Source organism: Gekko japonicus, unplaced genomic scaffold, assembly GCF_001447785.1.
Source record: "Gekko japonicus isolate JY-2015 unplaced genomic scaffold, Gekko_japonicus_V1.1 scaffold768, whole genome shotgun sequence".
Taxonomy (NCBI): Eukaryota; Metazoa; Chordata; class Lepidosauria; order Squamata; family Gekkonidae; genus Gekko; species Gekko japonicus.
Window position 1 is genome coordinate 568,954 of NW_015159733.1, and position 27,883 is coordinate 596,836.

The 27,883-nt window shown below is 43.4% G+C and overlaps 2 protein-coding genes across 4 annotated transcripts in view; one reads left to right on the forward strand and one right to left on the reverse strand.

The window, feature by feature from the left end:
- Positions 1 to 1,083: 1,083 nt before the first annotated feature.
- GNPDA1 (glucosamine-6-phosphate deaminase 1) lies at positions 1,084 to 21,186 on the reverse strand. 3 transcript variants are annotated; one of them, XM_015429232.1, is made up of 7 exons: positions 21,051 to 21,101; positions 15,632 to 15,761; positions 9,209 to 9,310; positions 5,830 to 6,012; positions 4,415 to 4,599; positions 3,247 to 3,421; positions 1,084 to 1,560 (listed from the first exon to the last, which is right to left on the reverse strand). In XM_015429232.1, exons 2-7 carry the CDS (start codon positions 15,753 to 15,755, stop codon positions 1,463 to 1,465), a joined length of 867 nt encoding a protein of 288 aa, XP_015284718.1. In that variant the 5' UTR covers positions 15,756 to 15,761; positions 21,051 to 21,101; the 3' UTR covers positions 1,084 to 1,462. The 3 variants fall into 3 exon arrangements, with proteins under 3 accessions (XP_015284718.1, XP_015284725.1, XP_015284734.1); XM_015429239.1 differs by lacking the exon at positions 21,051 to 21,101 and adding an exon at positions 20,930 to 20,951 and having other exon boundaries at positions 1,451 to 1,560; XM_015429248.1 differs by lacking the exon at positions 15,632 to 15,761 and having other exon boundaries at positions 1,451 to 1,560; positions 21,051 to 21,186.
- Positions 21,187 to 24,503: 3,317 nt separating this feature from the next.
- Positions 24,504 to 27,883, forward strand: part of NDFIP1 (Nedd4 family interacting protein 1) — a 54,375-nt gene continuing 50,995 nt past the window's right edge. The window contains exon 1 of the mRNA XM_015429094.1: positions 24,504 to 24,831. Within this exon, the coding sequence (XP_015284580.1) occupies positions 24,757 to 24,831 (75 nt within the window). The 5' untranslated portion in view covers positions 24,504 to 24,756. The remainder of the gene's footprint in view (positions 24,832 to 27,883) is intronic.

A 27,883-nucleotide genomic window follows, 5' to 3' on the forward strand; every position in this document is an offset into this window, starting at 1 on the left:
CTCTGTAGATCTTAGAAGGAACTAATTCTTGCAGGTATTAATGCAGTAATGTTCCAGTCCTGCAATCTATTGCCTTTATTCTTGTCCTGATGTACACTATCTCTAGATTTAATGGAATCTGAATAATATATTTTGGTTCTATAAGATTGGCTATTGCATTTTAAGTAAATAGTGGCATTTGATCATGATCATGTAAAGCCTGCACAATAATGGTCACTGCTAAAGAAGTGACTATCGTTACTATAGATGAAGGTTCCATAGAGTTATATGAAGCAGAGAGCCTGTTGTCTGTTCTACACTGTTAATATATGTGTATCATGACTTCAGAAGGACCCATCTCTTTCTGCTTCCCCAGGAGCTGGTTGTAGAACATGCTGATTTACTTATCCTTATGCTGCGAATCAGTCACTCCTTTCCTTCAAAGCTTTCTTTTAAAAACTATTTTTTACATTTTACTAATCAAACATTGAACTGCACTGTTCTTTTAAAGAGATTTTAAAAAAACCTAGAATGCAGAAGGATTATAAGAAAATTTGGATGGTGGTTATTCCTGATTGGTTCAGAGGCTCGAACTATGAAAAGGTTTGGCAGGCCATGTTATATTATGTACGATAATTTTAACACAGCCGTAGAGGGTGTTTCCCTAGTGTGCTGCAGATGTTGTTCTCCTCTTACACAGAAGGATGACTAGGAAGTCGTTCTGGCTTGCCTAGGCCCACCTACTGCCTTCTAGTTGGTATGGGTTAGAGCCTGCCAAAGAAGTCAAGTCCGTTATTAATACATCCCTTCCTGCATTGTGCTGTAAGGGTTCGCCTTCTTTGTCTTTGATCTGAGTTACCGACAGCTGTAACATTCAGATAATGAAGTGGTTCAGAAATGAGAATAGTAACCCTTCTTTATGCATATCCAGTCTACTGTATGTAGGCTTGTATGAGCCTTAGTAGGAGAAGGAAGTGGCACACACCCCATTCCTTCTGCAAGCAGTATAATAATAATAAGGGCAGTAAGGGCACGCATTGACCTTAGAGATGCCTAGCTAGTGCTCCCCATGATTTGGAAAGATTCAACAACAAATTCATTATCTTTTAGAAAACAGGTATGCTTTTAATGTAGAAAAACCACATTAGTAGCAAAAGTACATTATTTGACACTTACTGAGTTTTTATGAATCAAACAAATAGCTTGCTAAATTCATTTGTTTTAAATGACTCTTTAAAGTACATGATCTATTATGAAGAACTGACACATTTTTATTCATTTGGTCTTGCTTATTAAAACATGGACAATTGTAGTTCGCCTTCCTCTTGGAGATTACTGCGTCCATTGCTACTGCCTCCACCGGGTTTACGTCAATTTGTTTTTTTCAACACTGGAGTAAAAATGTGTTATGATCTTGTAGACGTGTAACAAGTGATGGAGGAAATCTCCCAACACAAGGTTCTGCTTCCAGAGTCTTAAGAGATTAGTCACTGTATGGCTTCTTGGACTGGCTTCTTTCTGCTCCTGTTTCTTTCATACTGTATAAGGGATCCACTAACTTGTTGTGAACGAGCATCAAACCTGTCACCATGGAAAGCATTAAGTAAAATAAAGTTTGCAAAGCAAAATACCTGTCACAAGTCAAAGTGAAAATGTACACCCACGCCTTACTACTTGCTTTCTCTTAAATACATTGTATGTAAAGGCTGTACAAGATGACCACTGGTTTATGAACTGAGTTAAGGAATGTAACTAACAAGTTCCTTTGGAAGAATAACTACCCCCTCCCCCCAAAAGTGGAAGATCATATTTTGGATTACTAGGGAGAGAACATACAGGACGTGACATCACCAAATTCAGTTTCCCTTCAAATCCTAAATTAATGAAACTGGGGGAGGGGTGGAGAACCTTCATAAGCAGTGACATTATAAAGATGTGGACCTAGAGGGCTGCAAGAGTTATGTGACATTGCCATTGGATGAGAGACATGGTCCATTTAATCAAGCTCTGGTATAACGTACATATTTATCCAAACGCACAGGTCCTTCAGTAGGATGTCATTTTCATTTGCAGAGGATGGGGCAGTAATTTCCAATTAACTCCTCTTTCCCACTTTGCTTTCCATGCTGTTCCTGAGGCTCTGCTGTGAAATCCATGACAACTGGATTTCCACAATACTTAACAGTGTTGGAAATGGAAACATCAGCGTGCAGAACATTCAGACATTTTCTATGTTGTGGAACTTCTAGATTCTTGTAATATTTGGATAAGGGTGCCTGCCTTCAGAAAGCTGGGCACAGTTTTGGTCTCCACTTAAAGGAGAACACACTGTAAAGGGCAAAGATGAGCAGGAAAAGTAGACAACTTTAATACAGTCTAATTTACTGTCTAATCCTGTCATGCAAGGATAGCTCCTAAATCAGAGACTTTTTAATAACAGACCTAATAAGCCCTCTCTGTGCAGAGGCAGTGGTGGTAGTTCTCCAATTGCAAGATACCAGGAATGTTCAGCAGGGCCATACTATTTCCTTCATGCTGCGCTTGTAAACTTCCTGCAAGCATCTAACCACTGTTCAAAACTGGGTTTTCAAATGATGGGGTGGAACTCACATTTTTCACTGACATCCTCTCCACTTTCTGCATAGGATTGCAATACCATGTCAAAATGTTCAATTAGAAAATGGCCTTTGGTTGCTACTCATCAAGTTTCTACATATCTAGGGCTGGCTTTGTTTTTTTGCTTGGCTTGGTGTGTGTGCATGCATCTCTTTGGGATGGGAGTTTGGGGTCAGGCAAGCTTTACAGGATGACATGCATCCTGTTCTAATGGATGTGACAAAGAAAACATCGAGGGAAGAGAGAGGCTTCAGTCATCTCATTGTAGCAAGTGAGAAAATGAACATGTATTCAACCAGGGTTGTTTTTGTTTTTTTAAAAGGTTAGCAAAACCACAATTAAGGGTCAGGAATATGACAGATGTTGGGTGAAACCAACCAAGGGACACTGAAAAACAACCTGTTCAATGAGGTTTTAACTTTTCATGGCACAAGCAGAATACTCATTAAACCAAGAAATAAGGGCTTTCTCCCAAGTCTCATGAAGATCAACGCACCCACCTTTAATTGTAACTAGTAGAACCAGACCCATCGAATGTTGTCTTTAAAAATACCTTGAGCCAGTAGTAACATTCATGTTTAATATTTATACAAAAGTCTGCCTGTATATGAGTATCACTTGGTTTGCACAGAGCCTCATCTGACCACTTACCTTGAAAATACTTCACTGTTTTTACTTTAAGTTCCAGAGTGGCATCCTCATCACACACAAAGACAGTACGGGGATGCTGTTGAAAAGCAGAGACTGTCCACATGTGGTTCACTCCTTCCTCAATAGCTTTGTACAAAGCAAATGCTTTATGAGCTCCTGTGATCAGAATCATAACCTGAATTGAAGAACACACAGGATGTTAGGCCTGTTAACAATGGCTTCAGAAACACACCAAGAATACCCCTTTCTACCCTGCTTTACAAAATTAAGGTAATTCAAAAGTGTTGTCAGGTCATCAATGTGGGGAAAAAGGATGCAAGAGGCACTGGGTTGGATCCAGTGGTAAATTTCAGCTAGTGGCCCATTGTGGAACGGTAACATGAAGCTCATTAGTAGACATGCAGCCTCCAAAGGAGTAAATATTACCCACAGGGCCATTTCAGGTCAGGACAACAGTGCCATGGAAAGTCTGAGCCCCCTTTCTCTGCATGCCGCATCTCCAATGAAAAACAGCACAGAGCTTCCATCCATAACCAGGACAGCTACAATTTGTGGAGGTTCAGAAAGAGGCTCAAGACTGGGCAAATCTGTCTTAAGTATGTGCTTAAAAATGACTCAAAATCTCTCCAGCCCCTCCTTCCACTAGACTTCCAACTCCCCCCTCCGTATTGTTTCTGGGGAGTCTATAAGGAGCAGCATTTCATGTGGCAGTCTGGGTTGCGACAGGAAGGGGGAGGCAAGAATTAACAATAAACTGACAACATCCCTTCCATCAGCAGAATTTATGGCTGGATCTGACTGGTTTGGTATGCAACAAGGTGTAGCAAAAGCAGGCAAAGGATCAGTGAAGCATTTTACCACTGTTCCTTACTAACTTTAGGGTTGAGTCATGCTTAAAGTAGCAAGTCCCATTACTGTGGGGAACATCAATGTCAAAGAGACACACCTGTCTAAAAGCAGTGGGCCTATACAAGGTAGCCCATATAGACAGACCATCACCTCTTTAACAATCAGTTCATGTGAAAGGGAGTATTTGGCTATTGATTAAACATATCCCCACCTCTTAGAAGCACACACATCATAGTCTTGATTACAGTTATCAAGATGGACCACTGCACCAAAGCTCCCTCTATGCTGCTTTCTATTAAGTAACTACTATGTTTCTAACCTCTCGGGCATCCATGACTGTACCCACACCAACTGTGAGAGCCATTGTGGGCACTTTGGAGAGATCTCCATCAAAGAATCTAGCATTAGCTAATATAGTGTCCATAGCCAAGGTCTTCACTCTAGTTCTGGACACCAGACTTGAGCCAGGTTCATTGAAGGCAATATGACCATCTGGACCAATACCTGTAATGGAGACAGTTCAAGGAAATCCAACATTACATCAGCTTAAGCACAATGAGCACATAACCGTAACAGGAAGGGTTGCAAGTGTGCCTTTTGTCATGAACCATTCTTGTGTACATTTGCTCACCTTCCATACACAGACATTTAGGAAAAGAGCATCCACTTTCAGGAACTGCCTGAAAGAGGAATGGTACCATCTTTAGAACATCAAGGAAGAACTGGACTGGGTGCAGAAGGGGTAAACTTCAGCAGAAATTTTCAGCAAAAAGACATGGGTTTCTAACTAAAGTTAGACTGGTAGATTTTTATCCAACCATAGACTGGGCTAAGCAGCTAACAACATAAGCTTCTTTCAAATTCAAGTAAGCTCTCTAACTTCCTGTTCAGTGTGCCTCCATGGATTTAATTTAATTTAATGGGCTTTTCCCCAGTCTCCTAGCTTGAATCTTGTCCCATGACAATCACCAAACAATGCCTTCTCCCCGCCCACTACTTCAAGATCACATTGCTTCCTGTTCCACAAGTATATGTACCAGACTTTTTCCATCCTACTTCAGGAAGTGTCACAAGTCATGAACTTTTCTTCGGCATGCAGGATCAGACGAGAGGCCATGGCTGGGTTGGAGAACCTGTTCTTCCCCCGTATCAGGTCCAGTTCACAAGACGGATTTAAAATGTAGTCACAATATTTACATAGACTGGTATCTCAGAAGCAGCTTCAGCTCACACCCCCTCAGTTTTAAAGGAATTTACCATGAGTAATTGGAGAATTTCACCTACTAAAAACATTTCATGCTCCAAAAACTACTAGACATGCACAGCACTAATAAGTTACAAAAGATGTGCAATCCTACACACTTAGAAGCAAGCCTCATGAACCCATAAGGCTTATTCAGCAGTAAACAGGAATAGGGTGAAGTTGTATGCCTAGTAAGTGATTGTTGTTCTGTGTATTTGAATAGGTTTGCCATACAGTTACAGCAAACAACACACCAATTTTCCTATTAAATATCCTAAATCTGTTCTACGCATACACATAACTTTCTTTAGCTTCTCTTGACTTATTCACTCTTCTTGCAGTTTAACATAAATTGCCCTCACTGCAAAATATTTTAGTGGGGCTTTGAATGTGGGGGTGACTGATCTTGGATGGCACACATGTTCCGGTGACAGAGCGATGAGCACACATGTGCAACCTCACCCTTCTTCCCCACTCTTTCAGAAGTTCACCTCCAACAAAGAGTTCAATTCCTCCGGCTGCCTTGATTTTTGCTTCAAAAGCCTCACACTCTGCTTGCAGGTCAGCAGCATTTCCATCCAGAATGTGAGTGTTTTCAGCGGAGATGTCAATGTGCTTGAAAAAGTTGTTCCACATAAAGGAATGGTAGCTTTCTGGGTGATCCCTTGGAAGGCCTGTTGAAGTAAGAAAGCTCACAGTTACTATGACTAGTACAAGTGTGGTACCCACAAACTCATCTGAAAGGGGAACTTCCTTTCTCCACCTCTGCTTCCCTCTGCCTGCTTCCCCTTATCCACTCACTTTGCCCCCTGCCAGCCCAATTTCTAACATCCCCTGTCTCAATTTCTCTACCACCTTTTCAAGCTCCTGGTTTTCTGCATGCCTATCATTGCTAGCTCCCATTCTACATCCCTGTCCTCTGCCCCAAAGTCTCTTCTTTACTCCATCACCTCCCCACTCCTCCCCCTTGTAGGACAAGGGAAAAATTAATGTGATTTCTGAATGTGGATTCTGATATTTCCTCTGACATGTTTATCTTTACTGTGCCTTCAAAAATTTAATTATAATAGATCCAGATCTTGGTATGTAACCTAGAATTTTCTGATTAGAGAAGCTTATAGTAGAATATATTTTATAACTGTACCTTTTGTATATAAAGCTATATATTAAGGAAAAAGTATTATTAGAGGCCTTTGGGGATAGAATTAGGATGCAAAAAGAATGGAATGTTATTTAGAAGCTGCAAGGCCGCCGAGATCAAAGTTCAATATGATTCACAGCCCTTATCAGCTAGCTCTCCCCATGCAAGCCCAGTCATGGACCCAGTGTTCTTTAATGTGCCCAAAGTTCTGAAGACAAGATAAACAAGTGTAATTACTGACACCACTGAGAGATGCACTGAGTCAAATGATGCTTATATGATGTTAACTGCTTGGTACCAATGAGAGATTCTTTAATGTATAAACTATATGTGATGTCATCTGGGGTATAAGACCTTCTGCCCTTCCTAGTTATGGCAGAATACAACTTTGGAACTGCTGAGGTGCTAAGGCCTTCAGTCCTGTATTCTCAGTTTCAATGCATTAAACTGATATTCATCTAGCTCGTTGGACTCCGACTGTGTTTCCCCAATTCAGCACAAGAGCATGCAGGCACAGATTTGTGTATCACCCTTGAACTCAGCTCTTCCAGCTGAAAAGGGAAATATGTATTTATTTAAGAGATTACTATGGCACTTCTTCAGAGTCTTGCTTGAGGTGGTTTATGATTTAAAATAAATCATCAATATAAAAACTACAAGCCACTGAAACAAGCCATGGGGACCAAAATCTTGTGATATAATCCTGTAAAACCTCATCACTTCCAAACTATGCTGTGTTTTGTTTAATTTCCTCCACCACCACCTTTGAAGTTTAAGATCTTGAGCTAGTTTGAAGAATCTGTTGTTGCTTAGAAGTTGAGCTAGACATTTTTAATAATAACGTCTCTATCAGGTTACTTGTATAATGCCGTCCCTTGGCTGACCTGTCTACACAGCAAGCACAAGTTTGCTGTTTGGCAAACCTTTTTGTAGGTATTTGGAGCTTGGTGAGAAGCATGAGGAGGGGAGGAAATCAGGCACACATGAGCCAGCTGAAAGATGGTTAGATGGAGCCTCTGCCCTTTTATTTTTTGTAGGTATCTGGACGTGGTCAGAGGTGCTGGCAACCATGCCCCCCCCCCGGTGTGAGTCATGCTGGAAGAACCAACACCAGCATAGAATGACCCTTGTGACTGCTTGAAGGGTGTTCAGGGAACCTGTTGTATGTCTTTATTTCAGTTGTAGTTTTTGTATATACACTTCATTTTGTAAGGTAAAAACATTAAGTACAAAAAATTAACTCCACATTCCTCAACTGACTGCAGTACCCTAAACTGGACGGCACTTCCAACTCAGGAACCTTTCTAAAAAGCTACTCAAAGGCCCCGGTCACACGGGCCGGATATCGCGGGGGGGAGGCGTGGCTGTTTGCCCCGGAGTGAACTACCGCACGGCAGCCGGATCAAACGTCCTGCCCGACATCCCGCCAACGTCCCGTGGTTGGGGGGAGGTGCCGATCATACTTCACTTCTGCGGCGCGGCAAAGTGGCGCCGCGCGGGTTGTGTGCTTGTGCGCACCCATGGAGACTTGACCAAAAAAAACCTTTTCGCGACGGGACATGGGCAGGCGCCGGATGCCACGAGCTAACACTGGAAACGTGATCTGACGCCTGCCCTTGCCCCGCGGTTTCTGGAAACTAGTACCTCGGAGGTACTAGTTTTTTGCAGCGCAACTTCGGCGTGAAGCCTCGGGTGAGCCACGGGAGCTCTACGCTTCCCAGATGTGGCGGTGAGATCACACCCGGAAAATCCGCCTATCTTCCGTCTCTCTAGCGTGCTTAATGCTCCGTGTGACCGGGCCAAAGAAGAACAGAGTAACTCTACAGTGCTCAGTTTCTAATCACCAGCAAGCCAGGTTGTACAAGCACCGATAGGGAGAAGAAGTCCCTGCACAGAGAACCAGACAAGATGCACAGCTGTCCCCTGAGATGTTAATGTTTCCCGCTACCTCACTGCAGCCCAAAGGTAAAGGTAAAGGTAAAGGTTCCCTTGCTCGAAAGCCAGTCAAATCCGACTCTAGGGTTGCGGTGCTCATCTCCGTTTCAAAGCCGAAGAGCCAGCGCTGTTCGCAGACGTTTCCGTGATCATGTGGCCAGCATGACTAAACACCTAGGCGCACGGAACGCTGTTACCTTCCCACTGAAGTGGTACCTATTTATCTACTTGCAATTTCTTGCTTTCGAACGGCTAGGTTGGCAGGAGCTGGAACTAGAGACGGGAGCTCACTCCGTCATGCGGCACCCGGGTCTCAAACTGCTGAACTACCGACCTTCCACAGCCTGCAGTTCAGCGTCTTAACAACTTGAGCCACCGCAGCTCCTGCAGCCCGAAGTGATCCTAAAAAGGTTGCTCCTGGGGGACAGGGGTATCCAGGAAAAGCATGAGGGGGGAGTCCGATGACTGTAGTAAGAAAGGGGAATCAGTAAAAACTCCCCCACCCACCCATTAGCAAATTTTTTCCATGAGACATAATTCTTTACCTCAGCAATCCTTACAACTTCCTGGAAAAGGGAAGTCAATAATATCCCCACGCTGCAGATGGGGGACTAAAGCAGACAAAATTACTTAGAAGACGCAATGGAAGAACCAGATTCATCAAGATTCCAGCTGAGTCTCTGCACTACAATACAGAGTTACAGTCTAGTTATTTAAAGCAACCAAATTAAATGTGAGGGCACAGAACTGTAATTATTTCTTCCCCCTGCAGTTCTTAACATAAAACAACTCACCTACATATTCATCCATATTGAAGGTTTTCACATATTTGAAAGAAAGATCTCCATTCTTGAAATATTCTATTAGCTTTTTGTAGCACCCTAGTGGAGTACTTCCTGGATGAAAAAAAGCAGAGTACCCCCCATGAGACCTTCTGTACAATACAGTGACATGCATTGATAAGAGTCATATAGAACAGAAAAATGGCTCAAATGCATACCCAACCTCATGCAGCTTTAAGTCCAGTTCCGTCTGCCTGACTGCACACCAGACAGATCTTTGCCATTCTCTGCAAGACTATACTGGCACTCTGGTTTTAAAAGGTTTCTCCCTGAAGTGTTTTCTGTTGGTATCAGTACAATAGTCCCCCAAGTACCAGCAAATACAGATAATTAAGCCAGACTTCTCATGTGTACAATAAAAACATAAGAAGAGCTCTGTTGGATCAGACCAATAGTCCATCTAGTCCAGCATCCTGTCTCACACAGTGGCCAACCAGTTCCTCTGGAAGACCAACAGCAGGGCATAGAGGCCAAGGCCTTCCCCTGGTGTTGCCTCCTGGCTCTGGAATTTAGAGGCTTAGTGCCTGTGAATGTGGAGGTTCCCCTCAGCCACCATGGCCAGTAGCCATTGATAGACATCCTCCATGAATCTATCTAATCCCCTTTTAAAGCTGTTTATTCCTGTGGCCATCACTACATCCTCTGGCAGCGAATTCCACATTTTAATCACTCTCTGTGTAAAGTGGTCTTTCCTTTTGTCTGTCCTGAAACTACTGCCCAACAGTTTCATGGGATGCCTTCAAGTTCCAGTATTTTGGGAGAGGGAGAAAAAGTTTTCTTTGTCAACTCTCTCTACCCCATGCATAATTTTATAAATATCATGCCCCCTCCCTTTAGTTGTCTGTTTTCTAAACTGAAAAGTCCCAGACTCTTCAGCCTTTCCTCTTAGAGAAGGTGCTCCACCCCCTAATCATCTTGGCTGATGTCCTCTGAACCTTTTCCAGTATTCGAAATGAGGCTGCATCACAGATCTATACAGGGGTATTACAATATTAGCTGTTTTATTTTCACTCCCTTTCCTAATAATCCCTAACATAGAGTTTGCCTTTTTCACTGCTGCAGCACACTGGGTTTACACTTTCACTGAGCTATCCGCTACAACTCCAAGATCTTTTTCTCCCTCAGCCTCAGCAAGTTCAGACCCCATTAGCCTATACTTGAAGCTGGGATTTTTTTGTCCCAATGTGCATCACCTGACACTTACCAACACTGAACTTCATTTGCCACATTGCTGCCCACTCACCCAGTTTGTGGAGGTCCTCTTGGAGCCCCTCACAGTCAGCCTTGGTTTTCACCATCCTGAATAATTTGGTGTCATCTGCAAACTTGACCACTACCCTACTCAGCCCTAGTTCCAGATAACTGATGAATAAATTAAAAAGTACCAGCCCCAATATTGATACTTGTGGGACCCCACTGCTTACTTCCCTCCATTGTGAGAACTGTCCATTGATTCCTAATCTTTGCTTTCTGTCAATAGGGTAATACGCCTATCAGAGAGTGATTTTGGGACAATGGATAACAGAAGCTTAATGAGCCAAGTAAGAAACAGATTGTTTCCTTCACGTGGTCACTCTAATTGGAAGAGTAGTTGGTTTACTTAAACAAGCTACCTTGGAATAGGCTGGAATTTCCATCACTGGGAGGTCTTGAAAAGACAGTGATGATCCAAGACAGCCTTCCTTTCTCTCTTGATATCCTCATTAACAAAATTTACCAAGTATATCAAGCCAGTGTTGTATTTGGGTAAAAATGAACCAGGGGCTGCCACCAAAAACAGCAGCCTTGTTATCGAACACCCCTTGTTGTGTTGTCTACTACTGATTTTATTTAATCCTACGTCTCAACTCAAAAACCTCCCCGAATGGCAACAAGCATCTAGAAAACCGAATTTACAATACTTTGTGTTTAAACTAAACATGCCCTGTGTCCCAATGCACATTTTCCTAACAGACCATGATATTGAACAGGAACAAGAAAAATGCCTGCCCTCACATCAAAGTGAAATAGGTATTGGGGGGGGGGGGCAACATGAGGCTATTCATCCTTTCTGTAACATTTAGTTCCCTCTACCTGCATACTATTGCAATGACTGTAGCTACGATGAATATAAGGAACTAGGCAAGGAGGGCGCAAAATTTATGTGATCTGAAAAGAAACCTCCTTGTCTCCGTCCTCTCACAATCAGCACTCAATCTTTTATTTAATCTATATTTTTATTTTATTTTATTATTTTTATCCATATCCTTATTATTACTGATCTTGTACTGAAATAAACTTTGAACTGAACTGAAATAAACCTTTATCTTAGGCAAGGAGGGCAATTTGCCGACATGCTGAAAGGAGATCATTCATCATCCACCATCTTCCTGCACCCTATTTTCCTGCTTTACACAGCAAAAAATCAGCTTCAGGATCTGTAGAGTTTATCCCATCTGGGGTAACGTGTGCAGCATTTAAATCAGGACAAGATAATGGCTGTGGTGCATTTATACACTAGTCAAATTTTATCAAATGAGCCAAATTTAACATGACAAGGGCAGGGGCATCCTTGATCATGATTCACATATCCTCCTGTTCATTTGTTCAGAGTGGCAGATGGGTGAGCTAAATCCTGCTCCTCTTCTAGCTTTTATTACACTCTGTTGCTCACTGCAGTACTGGAACTGGGCTATTTTGAATTCTTTACCCATGTGCTTCATTTTCTATGTTTTTTGTTAACCATTACTTAAAATTATGTAACTATATAATTTCAAGTGTTTTAATGTTTAATTGTTCGCCACTTTGGGGACCCTAATTTGGATGGAAAAGCAGCATAAAAATGTTTTAAATAAACAAAACTAGATCATTGACAGCATTTTACATATTAACAAGGTGATCTTTCCTGCTAACTGATCCTGATAGTACTTTGGCTGTGGCTAAATTTCTAAAGAGAACAACCGTGATAACCTAACTAATTAACAATTCTGTTATATTTAAATGAACAGTGCATTACATATAACGTGAAAAATTGTATTACAAACTGGTTTCTAACATACAGTTCAAAACCTTTAAAGAATTCAATAATGGGAATTTCAGTCCTTATGTGAAGAAGAAACAAGTTTGTAATACAATTTTTCATGTTATATGTAATGCACTGTTCATTTAAATATAACAAGAATTGTTGGACTTCCAGGCAATGGCGTAGCCGGGCGACTAGCCGGGACACTCCCGACTGTCCCCATCCTTTTTTGCTTTTTAGGAGCCCCCCCCCCGGGTCCTTGTGACCACCGGGGTTCCACCGGACCTCCTGGAGGGAGGTGCGGATGCAGGAGGCTCAACCAGTTACCCCGCAATCGGTGGAAAGCAGAGAGAGACCGATTTGCCTCACAAGCGGGAGCAAGATAAGGAGCAGCATGGCCACCATGACTGCATTAGCTATGATCACCCTTTTAAAAAAATATATTGGATTTACAACATAAAACACAATAACGAAGGCAAGAAGGTGAATCCGTGCATACCAAGTTATTAACTGGCGGAAAACTTTATTAAAAAGAACCCCCAGGAATATATTCATCCCTGAAAGAAAAGTAAAAGCGGCTAAGAAGAGGGACGGAGCAAAAGGTAAATGAAAATTGTATGGGGGCATGAGAATTCATTTGTTGGGACTTTAATTTTTTGACACCGTAATATGGCAATACTACTTTGGATAAAGACGCTAGAAATATAAATGACCAATGACTATTGAGACGGATTTTAGCTGAATGATAGACTAAAATGGTGCCGGCGGGAGAGAAAGAAGACGCGCTAATAGGGGGAAACGAGGAATAAGAAGATTTTGATAATATTGTAATAGGACAGCTTACTATAGAGCAATAAAAAAAATATTCGGGACGAGATTCAGCAAGCAGTCGAAACAACATGTAAAAGGTTTCTGGAAAACACTCGAAGTTTGTATCAGGATGTGAGAGAGGAAGAGGAGACATGGCAGTCGCAACAGAGAAAGGAAGAGGAGCTAATTTGCAGTCGAGACACTCCCGAAGAGAAGGTACAACAGGATGTATTTTCTTTACCTATAGAAAAAAGGGAGGGGGAGCCAAGGATATGAGTTAAAGAGCTCTTTAAGTCACTCTTTGGTGGCCAAAGGAGGACCCCAAAAACGTTTATATATAGAAATGATGAAGGAGGCTAAGAAAAAAGCAAGACGTATAGCGAAAAAAAGCAAAAGACGCAGCAGAAAATTGAGGTTTGGCCCAAAGATACAGAGATGCCAACCTAGAGAAATGGAACTCTTTGAAAATAAAGAGATAAGGCATTTAAATACGATTGTAAAAAAAAAAAAAGAAGTGTTGCTGAAAACAAAAAAAAATAAGCAAAGTGTATTATGCTGTAGAATAAACTTTTGCTGGTATAATGGAAGAAATGAAGGGAAGGGAGAATGGTGCTTAGGGTTTTTTTTCTTGTTGTTGGATAATGAATTGCTGTTCTTAATTATCAATTTTATTTTCACTTATGTAACCAATGAATTTAATCTGTGGCTATAAAACATATTTTTAAAAAATTTTAGTTGGGAAATACCAGTAAGGTTAATACTTAGGCACTTAATAAGAAGTATGAAATTATCTGAATAGAAGGCTATTTTTAAGGGATAAAATAATAAAAGAGATGGTATTATGCTGTAGAATAACCACTTTTGTTGATATAAGAATATGTGGAAGAAACGAAGAGACTCCTACCAGAATGAGATGAGGGTAAATGAGAATGGCGCTTGGGTATTTTATTTTGTTGGGTATTGGATTGCTGTGGTTAATCACGAATCCTATTTCCACCTATGTAATTTAATCTGTGGCTATAAAATGTTTAAATATTAGTAACGCTAATACATAAGTACTTAAAAAGTAGATAGTGTAGGAGGGAAAGAAAAAAGAAGTTTGGAAATACCTGAATAGAAGGTTACTTTTAAGTGATAAAATAATACAAGAGAAGTTATAATTAATCTGTTTTTGGGATACTAAGGGAATAGAAAAACTGGAGAAATGACATTTTAGTGGTTGCTATTTTTAGTTATTTCCCTTATTTGTATTTTTTTGTTATAATGTAGTTACAAAACATTGTTAAAATATTGTTGAAGAAATAATAAGTCAAGAACAGAGGAAGGACCATAATAGAAAATATGAAATTATCTGAATAGAAAAGAAGGAATGTATTTGTTCAAGTTATTTTGTTATAATTTTTGGTAAACCAAATAAGTAAGAAAACAAATATTGCTTTGCGTGGTGTTATGGTACAACTTTAGTGGAAGAATAATAGTAATAATATTTAGGTATGATCATGGAAAAAAGTTAATGCCGACGACTTCGCTCTTTATGGCCAGATTATAGTTCTCAGGTTATTATATCTACAGAAAACAAGTGTGTAATTATCATTAAAGTTATTGTGTTAAAATGAAGGAAAATATTTAATTGATATTATTGTTGGAATATTATGTTGTAGGTGCAATTTTTCTTTGTTTCTTTAGTGTTTATTTTTTTTGGAAAACCCAATAAGGAGACTGTTAAAAAAAAGGAATTGTTAATTAGTTAGGTTATCACGGTTGTTCTCTTTTGATATATGTGGTTCCCTTATTCTCTCTGTTCTGTGGTTAAATTTCTGGCAGCTGTGGCTTCTATGCGAGGATGGTATTTGTACAATTGGTTCTGTCCAAGATCACTGGGTCATTGGATTGTTAAAGAAAGAAAGAAGGTTAACAGGTTGGGTATATGAAAAAGATACATATGGATGCCACATCAAATGTGGTTTGACCCCAAGCTTATAAAGTGTTACTGAATAGGGTAGAAGTTTAATTTTATACACACCAATGCTTTCTAAACAGGCCAATGATTTGGATCCTGCAATCCATCAGCGGAAAGCTCTGATGACTGTTGGGTCTTCTTGGCTCTTCCTCCCTCTCCCAGCAACCATTTCTGACACCAGGCAAGTTCTGTGACTGTGAAACACTCATGGAGTAATAGTCATGAGAGTTTGGAGGTCTACAGAGTAGAGAAGAATGAGGCAAAATGGGTTTTTCCTGCCACTTCTGTGCATGGAGATCCACTGAAAGAAGAGGAAGGAGGGAGCGATTACTCCAGATGGATCCCACTGCGCTGAGAGTAGCTTTCCCAATATCAGAAATGGCTGCTGGGAGGAAGGAAGAACCTGGAAGTTCAGTGATCCTCACACTGTCCTCGCACCAGATACAACCCTCGGGATTCCAATAAGTGGTAGCAAACACCATGCAGAAGTTGCCATGCCTTGTTTGTTGGCCAAATACTCAAGCTGAGTAAAAACATCTTAAATATCGAGTCAGAACTGAGGTGGCACCTACCACAAAGCCCTGTGATCTGGTTTGTAACTTACCAGTGGGAAGCCCAAGAGTGAAGTATTTGCTTGGACCAGGGTTAAACTGGATGATCCGATTCCTAATGTATTTTGCAGCCCATTCACTGGCTTGAGAATAGTTCTCTAAAATGATGAGTTTCATTGTAACCTGCAAGTTTGAAAAAAGGTCTTCATTACCATACTGCATGACTGGAGTAAGGAGGAAATAAAGAGGAGGAGGTTTGGTAAGTTCACACCAACTTAAGTATTGCTGACTCACAATACCACTACCTAGATGGTATTCTGTTCCAAAATACTTAGCAGGAAATGGCTATTCTCAAGGAGCTAGCTTTGGGGTACCTTCAGGTAAGGAAAGCCAGCTAATATATGGAGCATGTGAAAAGGGCAATTTGAACTATAATGCATTCATATTTCTGGGTTTTGATATACAGCCATGATCTATTTGAAAAGCTCAGGATACAGAACAGCAGTTTTGCAGCTGAGAAAAGCAACCAGTTCCCATCTCTAGAAGGCTTTCTATCTAACAAGTCAATTCATCAACTACAACAAAAAAGAAGAGATTGGATTTATACACCGCCCTTCACTACCCGAAGAAGTCTCAGAGTGGCTTACAATCTCCTTTCCCTTCCCCTCTCCACAACAGACACCCTGTGAGGTACGTGGGACTGAGAGAGCTCTTTCAAGAACTGCCCTTGAGAGAACAGCTCTGAAAGAACTTGTGACTGACCCAAGGTCACACCAGCAGCTGCATGTGGAGGAGTGGGGAATCAAACCCAGTTCTCCCAGATTAGAGTCCGCACTCCTAACCACTACACCAAACTGGCTCTAGAACACTCTAAACCACTACACCAAACAGCATGACCTTTTTGTGCTTTTCTCCCTCCTCTTTGCAGCTCTCACCTGTAGGAAGATTTATGAGCCCTCTACATTGTAGAGTCTACAACTTTCAGAGTTCACAGATTTCACTGTTGGCTAGTTGTATGAATCCTTGTTCAGGCACTACAGAAACTAGCATTTCAAAGCATGCTTTGCAGACAGCGGCAACTTCACTAAGCATATCATTCAATAACGTCATGATCCTCTGAGCAAACTTTCAGTTTGAAAGTCCACTCCTGTCCAGATATCATGAGGGCTATCACAGCATTACAAGTTTATTACCTACAACAGAGGTCTGGATCTCTTACCAGAAAAACCACTTGTAGGCAGGCAGGCATTACATGCAGCACGTGGGGTGCTTAGTTGCAAGCAGACCAGCCTGCAAGAAGAAGGGCTCCTTCCCTTGCAATGGGTAAGCACCTAACACTGCTGTTTGAAAGAATGGGGTGGGAGAGAAGGCTTGCTTTTTACTGGCTATTAATCCCACTCTCACTTTGGGCATGTCTTCTGAACGTGACAAAGGGCAGCACAACTGGCTGAAATGAGGAGATGCAAAAAAGAAACTGGAAGCAAGGGTCAAGAAAGGAGCACCTGTTGAGAAAGACATATTTTCAACATAGTATCCTGGTGAAACGCATGTTATGTACTCCTTCATAAATAACTTCTCACAATGCGGGGGGGGGGGGGACGACATCAAAAACTACTTGTCCGGGTTTCCGGTTTTGGCAATCACCATGGCAGTAGCCTTCTCCTGGACCTCCGGGAGAAGCCTGCCAGCACCCATGGCTGGGAGGGGGCGTGACTGTCCATGCCACCCCAGGAGTCTGGGAGAAGGGCTCCCAGCCATGGGGCGCTAGAGAGCTCCCCCCCCGGCGAGAAAAGCTGGCGAGGGGGAGCTACTCCAAGCCCCAACGGTCCCACTGTGGAGCGTCCTGTATGGGAACAAGATCAGCACACCGGAGCAAGCGTTTGGTGATCAAGCGATACTAGACACAAGCAGGCAATCGTTGAAAATGTGAGTTTAAGTACAAGCGAGAAAGCGAAAAAGCGCATGGCTCTCCTGAAAGAAAATGAGAGGGGGAGGGGACTCTTCTCCACTAAGAACTGTTTACAGGCGATTTTAGCTACAGGGGGGGGTTTCTACAAAAAGCGACTGGAATAAAATAAAGAGACGGTAAGAGCTTACCACGTTAGAAAAGAACTTCCAGAGACTTTGACAAACTTTTGATAAAAGTAAACAATTCTCAAACATGGCGCCGCCGACGGTGAAGGACTCTAGAGATAAACAAGCGAAAGCAAAGCTTCTTCCCGGAAGTTCCAGCCCTGCGAGTTCTATTCCTAGACAGGACTCAACAGTGGAACTTCAAAGGCTCTTGTCGGAAGCAGTTCGCCTTCTGCTGGAGAAAATTACGGCAATTGACAACAAGCTGGACACACAACAAGTGCAAATGGCTGCAAACATGCCAAAAATCTTGAGACTTCAACGTATCCAGGAAGAGGAAGGAGAGAATCTGAGACAGATTGTCGGTGACGCTCTTGCGCCCATGGCAGAGATGACATCGGATCAACTTCAAAGCGAAATAGATACGGTCAACAGATCGTGTTCAGAATTTATTAGAAAGAATAATCTGCCAGGGGAAGTTACAATTAGATTCTCTCGAAGAAATGGAGCTACCTTAAAGATAAAAGACAAAGATATAAGAATACTGAAAGATGTTCCATTTGAGATAAGAAGGAAATATAGAGACTTGGCTCTATTTCTACAAAAGCATGATGTTGCCTACAGATGGTTAACACCCGAGGGACTAATGTTCAGATATGCAAATGGTAAAGAAAGGATTGACTCTATTGAAAAGGCTTGTGAATTTTTGCATCAACATAGCAGTCCAACAGGAGAAGGTGCGACCGATGACGCCAAAGAGAGCGAGGAAGAAGGAGAGGCTGGATCCTCTGAGGAAGACTCTGACTCTAAATTGGGGTGGGTGGGTCCTAAACAAGGCTATCAGTTGAGACACAGAAAGGGGAAAAAATAGTCAATGTGCTCTGGAATACCTAAAAAGAAGTTTATTGTATATCGTTCTACAATCCTTTTATGAAATTAGAAATGCTGATGAAGCACTTATGTTTAATTAGATAGATGATCATTTTCAACAAAAGTTTAAAGTCCTAAGCCTTTTGAATGCTACAGAAGTTGGAGAGCTTAAAAGAGCACAACTCTGTTTAGGATTGCACAGCTATTAAATTTGTAGAATTTCTTCGCACAAATGGTTAATCTTATTTGAGCATATATTGGACTTTATTATTTACTTATTTAGAATATTTCTATGCTGCCTCTTCAGAGTCCTGCTCAAGGCAGGTTACATTTAGAAATCCCAGTATAAAGCATAAGCCATTAGTCATAAACAGCATAAAAACTTAAAACAGAGCAGACCATTACAAAGCGTGACCTGTTCCAGCAGAGGTCACAACGCCTCATTCAGCATCCTTTGGAGATCTGTAATTGTGTCCTGTCTAGGGGCAGAACTCGCTGGGCTGGCATTTCCAGCAAGAGGCTTTTGCATTTAAGAACATAAGAGACGCCAATGTTGGATCAGGCCAAAGGCCCATCCAGTCCAACACTCTGTGTCACACAGTGGCCAGAAATACCAGTGCCATCAGGAGGTCCAGCAGTGGGGCCAGGACATTAGAAGCCCTCCCACTGTTGACCCCCCCCCAAGCACCAAGAAGACAGAGCATCACTTGCCCCAGAGCCCCTAGCTATACCTTGTGGCTAATAGCCACTGATGGACCTCTGCTCCATATGCTTATCTAATTCCCTTTTGAAGCCATCCATGCTTGTAGCACCCACCACTTCCTGTGGCAGTGAATTCCAAGTGTTAATCACTCTTTGGGTGAAGAAGGACGTCCTATCTAATTCCCTTTTGAAGTTGTCCATGCTTGTAGCCGCCACAACTTCCTGTGGCAGTGAATTCCATGTGTTAATCACTCTTTGGTGAAGAAGTACTTCCTTTTATCCGTTCTAACCCAACCGCTCAGCAGTTTCATGGAGTGCCCACGAGTTCTTGTACTGTGAGAAAGGGAGAAAAGTACCTCTTTCTCTACCTGCTCTTTCCCATGCATAAACCTCGATCATGTCACCCCTCAGTCATCGTTTCTCCAAGCTAAAGAGCCCTAAGCGCTTTAACCTTTCCTCATAGGGAAAGTGTTCCAACCCTTTAATCATTCGAGTTGCTCTTTTCTGCACTTTTTCCAAACCTATAATATTCTTTTTAAGGTGTGGTGACCAGAACTGCACACAGTATTCCAAATGAGGTCGCACCATTGATTTATATAGGGGCATTATGATATTGGCTGATCTGTTTTCAGTACCCTTCCTAATAATCCCCAGCATAGCATTGGCCTTTTTTATTGCAGTCACACACTGTCTCGACATTTTCAGTGAGTTATCTACTACAACTCCAAGATCTCTCTCTTGATCAGTCTCTGCCAGTTCAGACCCCATCAATGTGTATTTATAGTTAGGATTTTTGGCTCCAATGTGCATCACCTTGCACTTGGCCACATTGAACCCCATCTGCCATGTTGACGCCCACTCGCCCATCCTTGACAGATCCCTTTGGAGTGCCTCACAATCCTCACTGGTTTTCACCACTCGATTAAACACCCCTTTGCCACATGCTACTGGTCACACCCTCAGAAGGAAACTCAGCATGCATGGGGTTTATCCCACTTTATCATCCCAGGAAATGGACAAATTGTACTCTCTCAATCCATCCTGAGACCACCAAGTGAACACCAAATGCAAGGATGTAGGTTCTCTCAGCCCTAGTCACTATTCCTTTTCACCATAGCCCCTGACAGTCTTGGAGCAGCAGAGGAAAACAGTAGACTGCAAACATCTTTACAGCGACAGATGCAGTCAGCAGCACATATTTGTCCTCTACACTATCACAGATTAGGCACACACATTTCACCCCTCGGTGTATGAGTTAAAAAGACAGTGTCTTTCTAGGCACTCTAATTCCAAGTAGGGGACGTTGACGAAAAGGTTAAATGGACCTTGGACAATCTCCCTGACATTCCTAATAGAAGCCAACGACACAAGCGTGAACAACGTAATTTAAACTGTACAGGGATACAAGACCAAAAACTAAATACAAAATCAGCGGTGGAAAAACAGGAAAGGGAAGTTTCACAATCCAGGAATGAACAAATTTAGAGTCCAGTGCCATCTTTAAGACCAACAAAGGTTTATTCAAGGCATGAACTTTCGTGTGGAAGGCACACTTTTTCAAATACATTGGAAATGCAGATAAGGTTCTAAACACAGCTAGACCAATCCAGGAAAGAAAAAGCGAACCGTTCCATACATAACTAAACGAAGCAAATGAGCGAACCTTTAGCAACAGGCTAAGGATTCAAGCTCAAAACGCCACGCACCGTTCAGCACTCCACAGAGCATTTATCACTTCTGTGGAGGCAGAGAGTAACGCCTAAGACCAACGTATAGCCCAACTCTTGTTCGAATCCCGCAGTCCGCAAGATCCCGTGCAGAACTCACCGCCGGGCTGCAACTTCAGACGGTCCTCTGCTGCGACACGCCTACCGGCCGAGCTCATTCGATCACGTGAGCGGCAGAGAGTCCGTTTATCAGAAGAGCGGAACAAACGAGCAACCCTCCTCCTCGCCGCTGCGCCCCTTGCTCCTGGACTCGGCTCTAATTTGGACCCCGGAAACACTTATTTCCAGACTGATCGCTCCGCTGCTTCCAGAGGCACTTCCGCCGAGTTGTAAACTGAAGGACTTGTTTTTCTTTTCTCCCGCAAATTAAATCAAGGTCTTTTTGTTGTTAAGCAGCCTGTTTAGCCCAGGCTAGCCAGAGCTTGAAAGCTAAGGAAGGTCTGCCACCTTCTTCTGTTATAGTTGAGTTAGATTTGAGCAGGGGTCATTTTGTAGAAAAAGAGGTGCAGGAGCTCATTAGCATAACTCATTTGCATATGACACACCCCCTGACATCGCAGGAAGTGTGTCAGAAGACAATACCCACCGCTCAGGCTCCACTGGACTCTTTTGGATTGCTAGCTATGGGGGGGGGGGATGCGCAGATCTGTCCTTGCAGAGAGAGCTTGTACCTGAATAAGACTTGGTCTTAAAGGTGCCACTGGACTGTTTTGGGCCAGGGGAGCTCTGCAACTTACCTGGCTGCTTCTAGCTCTGACTGAGGGCTGCTGGGAGCAGGGGGCGGAGCTTGTTGCATGTGCCCGCCCCCTGGAGCTCGGCTCCTGTGCAGCTCCTGCACCCCTGGATTTGAGTGGACAATCTGAGTTCACAGAACTTGCCTGGAACTCTTGTTGGTCGGTCTCTAAGGCGCTACTGCACTGGAATCTAACAGTTCTTCTGTCTGTAGAACCTTTCTTACGTGCCCAGGGCAATGGTGATTGCCACTTGGGGGCCAGGAAGGAATTTTCCTCCAAGGCCAGATTGGCCAGGGATCCTGGAGGTTTTATTTCTTTTCCTACAGTTTCATCATACAGTCAGAGCTGGTCGCTCTGACTGACGACCTCTGTAGGCATCTGGATTGAGGTGGTGTGGCGGCACTGTTGCTGTTAGATCTGTCCGCAGTCGACCACCAGTTGCTGGCCCACCGCCTTGCCGATATGGGGATTCAGGGGCTTGCCCTTCAATGGTTTGCCTCTTTTCTCCAAGGTCGGGGACAAAGGGTGGCGATAGGTGATCAGCAGTTCCAGAGGTGGCCTCTTGAATGTGGGGTGCCTCAGAGGCGGTGCTGTCGCCGATGTTGTTTAACATCTACATGCGCCCCCTTGCCCAGATCGCCCAGAGTTGTGGGCTTGGGTGCCATCAATATGCAGATGACACCCAGCTCTATCTGATGTTGGGTGGCCAGTCGGATTCCACCCCGGATGACCTTCATTGGGCGTTACAGGCCGTGGCTGGTTGGCTGAAACTAAACCCAGCAAAGACGGAGGTCCTGGGTCTGAGTTGGAGCGGTTTGGGGTTGGGGCTCCCTCTCCCGACCTTCGATGGGGCACCTTTGGTGCCAGCATCGGAGGTTAGGAGTTTGGGTGTGCTCCTGGGCTCCTCTTTAACGATGGAAGCCCAGGTGGCAGCCACTGCCAAGTCAGCCTTTTACCATCTTCGGCTGGAGCGGCAGTTGGTCCCTTTCTTAGACCATCAGGAGGTCCAGCAGTGGGGCCAGGACACTAGAAGCCCTCCCACTGTTGCCCCCCAAGCACCAAGAAGCATTTGCCCCAGCCTGAGAGTTCCTATCTATACCTTGTGGCTAATAGCCACTGATGGACCTCTGCTCCATATGTTTATCCAATTCCCTCTTGAAGCCGTCCATGCTTGTAGCCGCCACCACACAGCATAACATATTCATGCTCCAAGAAGCCAGAGAGTCTGACAGGAGTATGAGAAAGTTACTGTTCTACTCCCTCAAGAGTTTTTCCCACTAGGAAATTGGCAAATGCTATGGCAGAATGCATTACTGTCAATCACTACAATAAAGCAGTAATAGCTCTTGTTTTCTCATATACAGTCCTAAGCAGTCCTAAGCCTTTTGAAGGCTACAGAAGTTGGAGAGCTTAAAAGAGCTGAGTTAGTGTGAACTAGCTCACAGTTTTTTAGCCTCCGGCTCACACATTTTTGTCTTAGCTCAGGGAGGATGGCTTCAGAGCAAACTAAGTTATGCAGTAGCCAAATCGCTCGCTCACAACTTTAATGCCAGTAGCTCACAAAGTAGAATATTTGCTCACAAGACTCCACAGCTTTAGAGGGAGCACTGTTCCCAAGTCAGCTTTTGTTTATAGCCTGTAAAAATGGTAAATATTTTCTAAATGCTTTATTTCTTCACCATGCAAATGTTTATCTGTAATTGTAACTTGTGGATTGATGTTTTGGGTTATTTTCTTGAGGTATCTGCTTTCTGATTATGGCAGCTGTAACCTGCAATTAGTCATGATAAGCAGAGGTGACATATAGATTATATTGCTTGGCGGCAAGAAAATGGTAAAGATACACAATAGTTGTGTATCTTACATAAACAGCATTTGTTGTGCAGGATGCAATTCCCAGAGCACAGAAGCTTCTCCTTGAGATTCCAGGTACCCGATTAAAATTTAAAAAACAAACAAACCAACAATCCGGAGCCTTGCACATGAACTGTGGCCGTGGCTCAGTGGTATAATGTCTCTGTGTTGTATACAGGTTCAGTCCCCAGCATTTCCACTGAAATAATCAGATAGGAGGTGATGAGAAGGACTTTCACCTGAGACCCTGGATAGCACCTGCTAGTCAGAGTAGACAACACTGACCTTGACACACCAATAGTCTTATCTGGTACAAACACAGCTTCATGTGAACTCTCTATAAAGTGGCATGTCTTCCTTGAAGATGGAGCTGGATACAAAAAGAGACAGTTTATGAATGCCCCTTGTCTTTTCCCACCTTGCTGTAAGGAACCACAAAATGTTTTTTTTTAAAGAAAACAGAATCCCAAGCGCAGCAGAACTAAAACAACAAACGCTACATATGAACAATGTAATATCAGAAAGAGGGGCTCTTGCAGGAGACCCTACCCTGCATCTTACAGGGTTTCCAGGTCCTCCCTGGCCACTAGCAGGAGATGGGGGGGGGTAGGGTTGCTACATCCATTTTGGACAATTCCTGGAGAGTTGGGGATGAAGCCTGGGGAGGCCAGGAGCTTCAGTGGGGTACAATGGCACAGAGTCCACTCTCCAAAGCATCCATTTCTTCCAGGGGAACCAATGTCTGTAATCTGGAGATGAGGTGTCATTCCAGAGGACCCCAAGATCCCACCTGGAGGCTGGCATCCCTGTGCGCCTCCGATGCGGCCCTTCGCACATTCCCACGGGGTTGTCTCTGGAAAGCAGCATCGCTCTCCTAGTAGGCCTCGCCGCGTTGACGATAGCGAGGAGTCGCAGAGTGGCCGCTTGAGGGAGGAGGCTGGAGACGGGGAGGGGGGGGGGAGACGGCGGCGGGAGGAGGAGGAGAAGCGAAGCGGAGAGAGCCTGAGGTGGCATAGGTGGAAGCGGCCAGTGGCCCGTCCGGCTGCCGCCTTCCTCGTCGTCCCTTCCGCCCCCAAGTCGGCGCCCAGTGGAGGAGGAGGGGGGAGGGAGTCAGCGTGAGCCCTGCCCAGTGGGGCCTTCGCCCGGTCTCTCAGCTTTCTGCGCCCGGCACTACCCGACTCCCTCCACAGCTCGTTCCCTCCGTTCCTGCCCAGCGCCATGGCGGCGGCGGCGGCGGCGGCGGCAGCTGATGCCAACAACAGCAGCAGTGGCGGCGGCGGCCGATACCAGCAGGTGAGGGAAAGTGCGGAGACTTGGCAGGACGGATCACCCAAGCGCCGCGGCTCTTTAGGCCGCACTCGGTCTAGGGGAGGAGGTGGGGAGTCAGCTTTGCGGGGAAGGCATTTGTTGTGCGTGTGTGTGTATCTATATCTATGGGACACACATTGAGGCTAGGGGAGGCTCAGCCAGTCCTCCCGCTAGGCCTAATCCTGCCCGTTCTGTCTCTCCCCAGACCCATCTCAGGGGCAGAGCCCGAATTTTTACCGTTCAAATTTATTTTAAGGACAAGGACATTTCCAGTTGTTTGTTTCGCCTCCCCGCCCCAGTTCCGGTCCCTTTCCTCAGCCAATGGCCAAAGGAGACTCTTTCAATATTGTATAGCTCCTTGACTTCATCTCCCCCAGTACTGAGAGTGGGGGCTGGAAGGAATTCGACTTCCTCCTTTTGAGATGTACAAAATAAAGGGTTCAAATACCGATTATCCCAGTACTATCACTATTCCTTTGGTCCTGGTATTTAATAAACAAGGAGACTTGTGGCAAAATTTTTGTATTAGCGCAGGCTTTTGTGCACTAGGAGAAACTGTTCTTAGCCTTTAACGTACCAGAACGTTATTTTTGCTGTTACAAATACGGTTATCTCTCTGGAATTGGACATATTAAGGAAGCATGTTTAAAATCACTTACCTGCCTTACCGCCCAATCCTATGTGTAATTACACAGAAGCAAGTCCCACTGTGTTTGGCAGGACTTTTCTATTTTAGTGTGCATGGAATTGCAGCCTTGTATAGCAATTAAAAAATTCCTTCTAAGCCCATCGACTTCAAAGGATTTAGAAGGACATAACTGTTTAGGATTGCCTTTGACTCAAATCAGGCTTGAAAAAGGGTACCTTTTCTAACATTCAGCAAGCAAGATTGTCAGTTCAGAGCTGAGAGTGGTTCTTGTTAAGAAATCCTAGCTACCCCCTGGCAATTCTGTCTTCATGGCTTTGAGACTGGAAACACCCCCCCCCCCCATGAGATACTTAGAATTGTAATAAAATTTCCTAAAGAGAAGCTGGGAAGAAAGGTTGCATATATTACATATATGGGTGTGTCTGTTATCTGCATGCTTAAATCATCTTTCAGTTTGTCTTTAGAGGGTTTAAGTTGAAGTAAGATATTCAAAGAGTGTGGTTTTAGTATTTAATTTAATGTGCTTGTTTATGAGGTCATATTATTATGAGGATTTCAGATAAGGACCCACATATGCCTGCTGAGTCCTTATGACTGCAAAGAATGCACTATATGTTGATTTGTTTATCTGACCATCTTTAGGGTTCAGTGGGTGTTTTGTAGTTTGGAAATCAAAGGGGTACAGGAATCTGAAATGAAACCTCGGGAGGGAAGACAGTGGAGGAGGTGGTGACAAATGAGATAATTATTGTTAAGAACTTCAAAACTAAGCACAAAATGAAAATACCCAGAGAGCTGCAAAACCACAATGGCTTTAAAAATACAAATGCAGTCAGATTTTAAGTACTTCTGGGATGGTTAGGAAGTCTTCTAGGAATTGTGGCATGACATTGTGTTAACCTGGATGGCTCATGAAGTTCCTTCTATGTCTATTGTGTCTGTTGTGGGGTGTCTGTTGTGGGGAGGGGGAGGGAAAGGAGTTTGTAAGCCGCTCTGAGACACCTTTGGGTAGTGAAGGGTGGGGTATAAATCCAGTCTCTTCTTCTCTTCTATCCTTGATTGACAGATGGGGGAAGGTTATGTATTTTGATTGTGAACACAGATTTTTCATGAGTCTACAGATTCTTCTGTGCTGAATATTTTTCTTTAAACTAAGTTGAACTCCGTATTTAACCATTTCAGAACTTTGATTTTTTTTGTCTTTTAAATTCCCGTTAAAAGCTTTATAAAAATATTAATTTTAAACCAGTCTCATTATGGGGTCCTGACCTGGATAGCCCAGCCTAGCCTGGTCTCATCAGATCTTGGAAGCTAAGCATCAGGGTCAGCCCTGTCTAGTATTTGGATGGGAGACCTCCAAGGAATACCAGGAGTGTAATATGGAGGCAGGCAATGACAAACCACCTCTGAATGTCTCTTGCCTTGAAAACCCTATGGAGTTGCCATAAGTCAGCTATGACTTGACGGTACTTTCCACCATTTATTTATTTATTTTGTTCAATTTATATCCCACAGTCCATATGGTTATGGTTCCTGCCCTGGTTACCATATGGTTACCGTATGAGGGGTTACCTATCTGTTTAAAAATGGTTAAGTATAGTTCAGGGGTCTTTTTGTAGAAAAAGAGTGGCAGGAGCTCATTAGCATAACTCATTAGCATATGCCACACCCCCTGGCGTCACCGGAAGTGTGTCATAAGGCCACACCCCCTGACATCACCGGAAGTGTGTCAGAAGGCCACACCCCCTGACATAAGCTTTCTGGAGGGGTCCCCATTTGGAAGAAAAGCAGGGTTATCAACGTACACAGAGAGACAGAGGAAGAGACAAGGGACTGTTCTTTGCAGTAAAAGCCAGAAGCCTCCTTTAAATAAAATCTAGCTCTGAGCCTCTGGCCTAAGACAACTGCAGATCTGCTTTCCCGATATCAATGTCAGTAGCAACAAATCAAACATTTGGTACCCAGATATGTAGAAGCTATGAAATAGCTGACTGATATTGCCTCTTTATTTCTGGCACCACAGTCAAAGGATAGATTTGTCTGTGCAACAGTTTAAGTAGGATCAACTTTTGTGCAGCATTTCTAGGCTAAATGTTACAACAGAAAGATTAGAAGAGCACAGCAGATCTGATAGTTCTGAATAGATTACTGGGCAGGCCGCAGGAGAATTTAAAATCTGGAATACCCAGGTTCAAATCCCCACTCAGGCCATAGAAGCTTGCTGGGTGACCTTGGGCCTGTTACACTCTCTCTCAGCCTAACCTATCTCACAGGATTTCTGTGAGAATAAAATGGGGGAAGGAGAATGATGTAAGCTACTTTGGGACCCCATTGAGTAGAAAAGTAGGGTATAAATGAATTAAGTAAATTAATAATAAATATAACACG

What these genes read in the sequence shown, in the direction of transcription:
- GNPDA1 (XM_015429232.1), bottom strand. Translation starts at nt 15,755, where the DNA reads ATGAAACTCATCATTTTAGAGAACTATTCTCAAGCCAGTGAATGGGCT. An exon ending in CACTCTTGGGCTTCCCACTG is followed by an intron (nt 9,311 to 15,631) that starts GTAAGTTACAAA and finishes TTTTTCATCCAG; the next exon opens with GAAGTACTCCACTAGGGTGC. An exon ending in CAATATGGATGAATATGTAG is followed by an intron (nt 6,013 to 9,208) that starts GTGAGTTGTTTT and finishes TTACTTCAACAG; the next exon opens with GCCTTCCAAGGGATCACCCA.